Source organism: Mustela lutreola, chromosome 2, assembly GCF_030435805.1.
Source record: "Mustela lutreola isolate mMusLut2 chromosome 2, mMusLut2.pri, whole genome shotgun sequence".
Taxonomy (NCBI): domain Eukaryota; kingdom Metazoa; phylum Chordata; class Mammalia; order Carnivora; family Mustelidae; genus Mustela; species Mustela lutreola.
Window position 1 is genome coordinate 10,192,026 of NC_081291.1, and position 8,532 is coordinate 10,200,557.

Sequence of the window (8,532 nt, forward strand, 5' to 3'; positions counted from 1 at the left end):
TTCTTTGGGGCGGCGGCGGCGGTCGGGGGGTGGGGGTGGGGTGGTGGTGGTTTTGGGACCACACCACAGAAAGAGGCCCGGTTCCAGCTGAGGGGCCTGGAGGCTTTTATTTATCAACTTGTCCAACAGGGTGGGGGCAGACCCACTACAGGGCGACCTCAGGGGCCACCTCACCGGACCCCTGGCCTCGGGCCACATCTGCCTCCCTCTGCTCTCGCCGCTTCTTCCGCTGGAGCAGCCGACGTTCCCGCTCATACTCCTTCATGCGCATCACGTAGCTGCAAACAGAGCACGTGAACAGCGGTCAGGCTCCCCAGCCAGGCCCTCCCACGCCCCGGGCAGAAGGGACAGGAATAGGTGCCCCACAGCTTTCTGGGAAGCCTCTGAGTGGGAAAGACCTGTGTGCCTGGCTTAAGCGTGGGGTGTGCCTGGGCCAGAGCTGCCTGGCTGACACCAGTGAGCCCAGGGCTGAAGCTGGGCCTCCAACCTGGAACCCGGCCTGGCCATTCCTCCAGGGGCCTCAGAGCCATCCAGCCCTCCTGCAGGCCCCTTGGGATTCCTCCGAACCAAGTTGGGGCCTGGACAGAACCTCAGAGCCGGCTGGCTGTCTTGTCTGTGGGGCAGTGTCCTGCTGGGGGCGGGTCTGGGGCTCACTCGAGGTGCTCGCAGTATTCCCAGTCGTGCTGCTCGTGCTTGCAGGCCAGGAAGTTGGGGAAGCTGTCGCGCTTGCACTTGAGCAGCCGGATGAGGTAGTGGGCGCAGTAGTCCCGCTGCTGCAGCACCAGCTGTGCATCGTTCATCTGCTGCTGGGTGGCCACCATCTCTGCAAGGAGGGCAGGCTTGCTGGGCTCGAACTGCCCGAGACCCGTCCCCCACCCTCACACCAGACTCCCGGGAGCCCCCACTGGCATGTGGCACCTGCAGTACAGCCACCCTCCATCAGTGTCCTTTCTAATGTGTGCGAAGACCACAAGGACGCTGAGGCCCAAACATGGAAAGGGTCCCTCTCCCCATCACCCCAGGATGCCTCCGCATCTGTACTGGATCCTTGCGTCCCCTTCCCTGGGGCTCCCTCCCCCAGGCTCACTCTCCAGACAGCTCCACCCTGCAGAGCCCATGCTCGGAAACTACCTTCTACCTTCTCTCACTGTGTAGTCCAGCGGAGGGCCACTCCCCAGCGTTGCCTGGGGCACCTGCATCCTGGCCCCGCCCTGCCAGCAGCCTCCACCTCCTCTGCTAAGAAGTGGAGTCCTGTTCCCAGCTACAGAGTCAACAGTGTGCGAATACATGTGAAGCACTTGGGCGCATGCCTCAGAGGAGCTGAACTGGCTCCTGGTCCTGGTGCCGTGGCCACTGGGCATATCCGATGGGGTGAAATCACCCTTACGAGGCTGACTGGGGCTGGTAGGACTGGACACCTACCCCAGCCTATGACCAGCCACTCTCCTCAGCCCAACATGGGGCCCTGGACACAGGCGTCCTGCATCCTCAGGACCAGCCCCACTCCCCTCAACATCTTCTTGGTCCAGGGGCCTCCCCATCAGCCCCAAAAGGTGTCCAGGGCGATCTTGCACCTTCCCCTGGCGGGCTTCCTTCCCTTCTGTTTTCCAGTCCCATTTTTCTGTCTCCCAGCCGGACCTCATCTCCTGCCCCTGCACCCATGCTCTTCCAGCCCTCATGCTGCCCACACATGGTTTCACCAGGTTCTCCAGAGATGCCAGGGCTTCATGCTTCCTCAACTTCCTGCCTGCTTCTTTCTCGAATGCTCTTTTCCCCACTGCTCCCTGGGACCACTCTCTGGCTGCCCAAACATTAAATGGTGGCTTCCAGTGGTTCTTGCTAGGAGCTCTCTGCTCATTCTCATCCATGGCTCGATCCCGCTTCACAGGTGGATGGGCCCCAACTTGGTCCCGCCAACCTCATCTGAGCCCCAGGCCTGGGTATCCACCTGCAGTGTGGCACCTGCAGCAGTGGGGTCTCTGGTGTCAGGCAGGAGTCACACAGCACCTACTGTGTGCTAGGTGTTGGAGATACAGCAGGGAACATGCTAGACAAGGGTGCCTGCCCTCGGAGGCAGACACAACAATCAGGTAGGTGGAACCAGCTTATCACAGAATGTCTGGCAATGCTCAGTATTAGAGAGAAAAGTAAAGCAAGGGAGAGAGGGGGCAGTGTTGGGGTACCCCTTAGATGCAGGCGTCCCTTAGAAAGGCATCTGAAGGTGAGGAAGTGAGTCATACCTGGGGGAAGAGCATTCCCAGTGGTGGAACAGCAGGTTGAAAGGCCCCGAGGTGAGAAAAGGTTCAGGATGCACCAGGGATCTAGGCCTCCCACACAAGCATGTGGCCGGAGCTAGAGCCAGAGGCAAGCTTGGTGGGGAAGTCAGGAATTCTGTTCTGGACCTGCTGAGTGGGAGATGCCCACGAATCTGGAGTTAAGGGTCTAGGCCCAGCTGGAGATAAAAAACTGAGAGCATCACAAGGCACCCAAAACCAGGGGACTGGCAGAGACCCCCAGGGCTGGGTGGGAGTGCGTGGAGATGGAAGGTCAAAGCAGCAAGGTACCTCACCATTTATAAGGCAGGGACATGGGGAGGAATCCTGAGGGCCCATCAGTGAGGTGTGTGGGCATGTGGGCACCTGGGCACCAGGTGAAGAGGGGTTTCCAGGAAGTGGTAGCGATCAACTTCGATGCCAGTTGCAGTGGGTTAGAACAGAGAACTGACAACCGGTTCAGGGATACAGACAGAGTGGGGGCTGGGTGGGAAGCTGGACAGGAGCCCCTTCTGTGAAGTGGTGGGGATTCAGCTGGAGGGATTTTGAAACGGTGGAAATAAGTGTTTGCATGATGATGAGAAAACCAGTGTTACACAAGGAGAAGGGTTGGGTCAGACAACAGGCAAGGGGATGTGACAGGTGGCACAAAGGGTCCGTCTGGAGTGGCAGAGGGCGGGGGCGCACGCCCGGCTAGTGCATGAGCAGATCATCTGGTGGAACAAGAGAGAAGGCCATCACAGAGATGCAGGGAAGCTGAGCTCTTTTGGTTGCTTGTATTTTCTTAATAAGAGATGTAAGTGACTAGCTGGAGGGAGGTACTTGAATTCTGAGAGAGAAGGTATGGGGTTTAGAAAGGCACGAGAACAAGCCAAGTGCCACAGAAGGTAGCAGGAAAACCAGTCGCGTGAGGGTCAGCAAGGGGAGGCATGTGGAGAGCAGCCAGCCAGGTTGCGTGTTTTTCTCCTGTAATGTTCGGCTGCGCAGGGATAGATGCCAAGGAAAGCCCAGTCTGACCCCAGTTTTGGTTTAGCCAAGCAAGAAAGAGGAGCAGGGACCTGTGCCATTATGGGCAAAGGATTCACAGGATAAGGAGGTGGGGGGCTGACAGGATGCTGGTTCACGTGGGACTGGCGGACCATTAGGATTTGGGACACTGGAGGAGTCCACCACCTCCTAACGTTCTCTCTGCACACCACTGGCTTAGAGGTCTCCCTGTCGCTCCCCACGCAGCAGCCAGCATCTTTTGACTAAGCAAGTCTGGTCATGTCCCTCTGCTTAGAAGCAGGGACTCTCCCCTCTCTTTGTATTTTATCTGGCCAACTCCTACGTATCCCCTCTCAGATGTCGCTTCCAGCCACCGCCTCCTGGAAGCCTGCCTTGATACCCCAGGTGCCGCCCCCTCGAGATATGCCCGGTTCCGCTATCTTTCCCACAGGGCTGGAGTTCCCACTTGTCAGTGTCTGCTGTATGGACCGTGCTCAACTTGAGACTTGGCCAGGCTGGCTCTCGATATGCCTGTGATAATGCTACATAAAAAGAGCAACGAGCAGGACATGTGCGGCGTGAGGGGGCCCCTTTTGTGTTTAGTGTATGACCCGAAAAGCAGTACCATCTGGACAGAGATACAGCGGACACGTCCCTTCCGTGATACACTCTGCTCTGCCTCCCCACTGCCTCCAGGACCAAGCCCGGCTCCGACCGCCTCTCGGCCCCAGACTGCCACTCTCGCCCCCGGGGTTTTTGCTTCAACTGTGACTTCTGTTTGGGATGCCTCCATACTCAGCCAGGCTCACGGGAGTCCTCTACACTGTTCCGAGCCACGCTGCCGGGGCTGAGCCCAGACACAGCGCCGGGACTCCGAGCCCAACCCTGGGTACCCCGCGATTCGGGAGTTCTGGGCGTCCGCGTCCCACTCCCGCGGGCCGCGCCTGCGCACTGGGCCTCACCGCGCTCCTTGCGCCCCGGGAAGCCGTAGTCGGGGGGGAAGGTGGGCATCCGTTGGGGGTCGGGCTCCCCCGATGGATCGGTCACATAACGCCGGGCCAGATGCGCCCCCATGGCTGCAGTCGCCGCAGATTCCCGCAGCAGCCGGGGGTCACCTCGCTCCTACCCGGAAGCACTACTCCTTGCAAGCCACAGCTTCCGGGTCGCACAGGCTGCTGCCGTGATCAGGGAGACGAACGGCTCAGAAGGACTTCCGTTCTCTTGCGCGCCGCCTGGCGGTCAGGCGGAGACCGCACAGGCGCAGCAGTGCCCTCGAGAGATCAGGTGGACTCCAGAAAGGGTCTTCCGGCTTCTGGAGACAATCTGGGCGGGCGATGAGGAAGGGGTCGACCAGGGGCATTTTCCCACCCTCCCTAGGCACAAACGAAAATTATTATTATTATTATTATTTGAAAGATTTTATTTATTTATTTGACTGAGAGACAGCGAGAGAAAACACAAGCCTGGGGAGTGGGAGAGGGAGAAGCAGATTTGAACACTACATCAAAAATTAATGATGTACTGGGGCGCCTGGGTGGCTCAGTGGGTTAAGCCGCTGCCTTCAGCTCAGGTCATGATCTCAGGGTCCTGGGATCGAGCCCCACATCGGGCTCTCTGCTCAGCAGGGGGCCAGCTTCCCTTCCTCTCTCTGCCTGCTTCTCCGTCTACTTGTAATCTCTGTCTGTCAAATAAATAAATAAAATCTTAAAAAAAAAATTAATGATGTACTATATGTTGGCTAACTTAACATAATAACCAAAAAAAACCCATTCGAATTTGTCTTAAAAAAAAACTCCTGCGCAGTACTGATGATATAATTAGCAAACATCAAAAGTTTAAATGCAATTATTCAAAATAAATGTTTTAATTGATTAATTTAAATACTTAAAGTTATAAATAAAACTATTTAAAGCTGAATTTTAATTTTATTTTTATTATTTATTTACTTTTAAACAATTTTACTTATTTATTTGTTAGGGAAAGAGAGCACAAGCACGGGGGGCAACAGGCAGAGGGAAAAGCAGCCTCCCCACTGAGCAAGGAGCCTGATTCAGTCTCCATGCCAAAACCCTGGGATCATGACCTGAGCTGAAGGCAGACGCTTAACTGACTGAGCTACCCAGGTGTCCCTTATTTTATTTTTAAAGATTTTATTTATTATTATTTATTAATAATTATATATTATTATATAATATTATTTATTATTAATATCATTATATAATAATATATAATAATATATAATAATCATATCATATATTATATCATATATCATATATAATATAATATATATGATATAATATTATTATCATAATTAATATATTATTATATATTATAATGATGATCATTATCATAATATAATATAATTATGATATATGATAATATAATTATGATATATAATTATGATAATGATCATAATTAAAAATCAATTAATATATAATGATAATTATAATATATTATAATTATTATAATATAATGATAATTATAATATATTATAATTATTATAATATAATAATAATTATAATAACAATTATTATATAATATAACAATATTAATTATTATATAATATAACAATATATTAATATATAATAATATAATATAATATTATATATAATATTATATATAATATATAATATATAATATATATATTATATATATTATATAATATTGCATTAATATATATTGCATTATATATTATATATAATATTATATATAATAATATATATAATATAATATATAATATATATAATATAATATAATAATATATATAATATATAATAATAATATATAATATATATAATAATATATATAATATTATATAATAATATAATATAATATTATATATAATATTATATAATAATTATTTATTATTTATGATTATTTATTTATCTCTGAGAGAGAGAAAAAGAGAGCACAAGCATGGGGAGGGGCAGAGAGAGAGGGAGAAGCAGACTTCTCCTATGTGGGGTTTGAACCTAGGAGCGCTGGATCAAGACCTGAGCCGGAGTCAGACGCTGAGATGACCGAGGCTCCCCCCCCTGGGCCCCTAAAGCTGAAAGGTAGACTTCTAACAAGCTGAAATTTTAAGTCCTTTTGGGTACTTTTGTAAAAATAAGACTCAATTCTACTATCCCTCTAATTGCCACTGTAAAGAATTGGTATTACATTTCACACTTGTTACATTAGGGCTTACATATATGCAAATTTTAGAGTATAGCACGTTGTTTAGTACTACCAGATAGGACTTAGCCTCAGTATTCAACTGTAACAAATGGTGTGTTAATTTATTACTCTTCGGAAACCTGCCTGGGGACACAAAGAGAAACCATTCAATTGGTGCTTGGCGGGGCTGGGTGCACCTTTCAGAAAGGAAATTAGACCATGTCATTCCTTGGCTAAAACCCTCCCTTGGGTCCCCATTTCATATGGAATAAAAACTGGACCCAGCCTGAAAGTGTCTGACTCAGGAGGTATGGGGTAGAGCACCAGAATCTGCATTTCTTTCTTTCCTTTTTTTTTTTTTTTTAAAGATTTTATTTATTTATTTGACAGACAGAGATCCCAAGTAGGCAGAGAGGCAGGCAGAGAGAGAGAGAGAAGAGGAAGCCGACTCTCTGCGGAGCAGACAGCCTGATGTGGGGCTCGATCCCAGGACCCCGGGACCATGACCTGAGCCGAAGGCAGAGGCTTTAACCCACTGAGCCACCCAGGCGCCCCTGCATTTCTTTTTTTAAAAAAGATTTTATTTATTTATTAATTTGATGGAGAGCGAGAGCAGAGGTAGGGGGAGCAATAGGCAGAGGGAGAGGGAGAAGCAGAAGCCCTGCTAAGCAGGAAGCCCGAAGTGGGGCTCAATCCCAGGACTCTGCAATCATGACCTCCACTGAAGGCAGATGCTCAACAGACTGAGCCACCCAGGTGCCCCAGAATCTGCATTTCTAACAAGTTCCAGGTTGTGGTCATGTTGCTGATCTGGGGTTCACCCTTCGGAGAATTGCTGAGTTAGATTTTCATGTGCTGACACGGAGAAGTGGCCACAAAATATTAAGTGGAAAAAACGCCCTATGGAGAATGGACCAATGGTGAATGAAACTTTCTTTCCAGGTCTTACTTGGAACCTGACCCCAGACCATGACATAGATTTGTGATTCTTGTGCTCTTTCTGACTCCAGGGGGCAGCATTCACATTGTAGTCTTTCTGAATGACACTCCTGGAACTGTGCAGTGCACAATCTGCACAGCTGTACCAGGCAGCCCTGCCTTGTTCTGGATGTCTCTCCTCCCCGCCCCCCCCCCCCCACGCCTTTCTCTGTGCTTCAGCTGCTTACCCAGAGGTCAGAGCTGGGAGGAGATCCAGGAGGGCAAATTAAGATCCCAGCTTGCTTTCTTTGCACGACCTTGGGAAACTCAGTTTACTCATCTGTAAAATGGGATCAATAATACTAGCCCCATCTAACCTGAGATCCCTTTGGATTATATTGTTTACTGTCGGTCTCTCCTCTTGAATGTCAACTCCATGGAGCAGGGAATTTTGTCTTCTTCAGTGTCGTATTCCTGCACCTAGAAGGGAGCTGGCTCGAAGTGAGTGCTCTGTAAGCACTTATCAAGTCAACAAAAGAATAAATGAAGTGGTTTTGGGGAATCAGTTAGGTGGTTGCATGAAAAGCGCTCATTGCCTGGCATATAGTAGGCGCCCAACACATACTTGCTGTTCTTTCTCTTGTCCAGGTTGCATTCTAACTAAAAGGTATGAGGCTGAATAAAATGAAGTGGTGAGGCCAGCAGGGGGAGCTCTCATGTCCTATCATCCTTGGTCAATTGCAGACCATACTGGAAAAGAGGTATCTTGCATTTACCACCCCATCTGGGTGGAGGCAACAGCCCAGACAGTGAAGCACAGTCACAACTCAGCCCCTCAGAAGCCACTACTACTTGGAACTCCTATTTCATTCCAGTGGACTTAAAAAAAAATTGACATATAATGTATTATTTGTTTCAGGGGTACAGGTCTGTGATTCATCAGTCTTACACAACACACAGCACTCACCACAACACCTACCCTCCCCAGTGTCCATCACCCAGCTACTCCATCCCCCCTCCCCTCCCCTCTAGCAACCTATAATTTGTTTCATGAGATTAAGAGTCTCTTATGGTTTGTCTCCCTCTCTGGCTTTGTCTTGTTTCATTTTTCCCTCCCTTCCCCTATGATCTTCTGTTTTGTTTCTTAAATTCTGCATATCAGGGGCGCCTGGGTGGCTCAGTGGTTTAAGGCCTC

General features: G+C 49.3%; 1 protein-coding gene across 1 annotated transcript; it reads right to left on the minus strand.

Moving 5' to 3' along the window:
* Nucleotides 1-81: 81 nt before the first annotated feature.
* On the minus strand, nt 82-4,414 carry NDUFB7 (NADH:ubiquinone oxidoreductase subunit B7). Its single transcript, XM_059160244.1, has 3 exons — nt 4,223-4,414; nt 655-823; nt 82-278 (listed from the first exon to the last, which is right to left on the minus strand). Exons 1-3 carry the CDS (start codon nt 4,332-4,334, stop codon nt 146-148), a joined length of 414 nt encoding a protein of 137 aa, XP_059016227.1. The 5' UTR covers nt 4,335-4,414; the 3' UTR covers nt 82-145.
* Nucleotides 4,415-8,532: the final 4,118 nt, after the last annotated feature.

Bases quoted from the DNA above. Each gene is read 5' to 3' on its own strand.
- NDUFB7 (XM_059160244.1), bottom strand. From the start codon at position 4,334: ATGGGGGCGCATCTGGCCCGGCGTTATGTGACCGATCCATCGGGGGAG. The intron at 824-4,222 runs GTGAGGCCCAGT...CCCTCCTTGCAG, and splicing joins CCCGGGGCGCAAGGAGCGCG to AGATGGTGGCCACCCAGCAG. The intron at 279-654 runs GTGAGCCCCAGA...CTCTGTTTGCAG, and splicing joins GAATACTGCGAGCACCTCGA to CTACGTGATGCGCATGAAGG.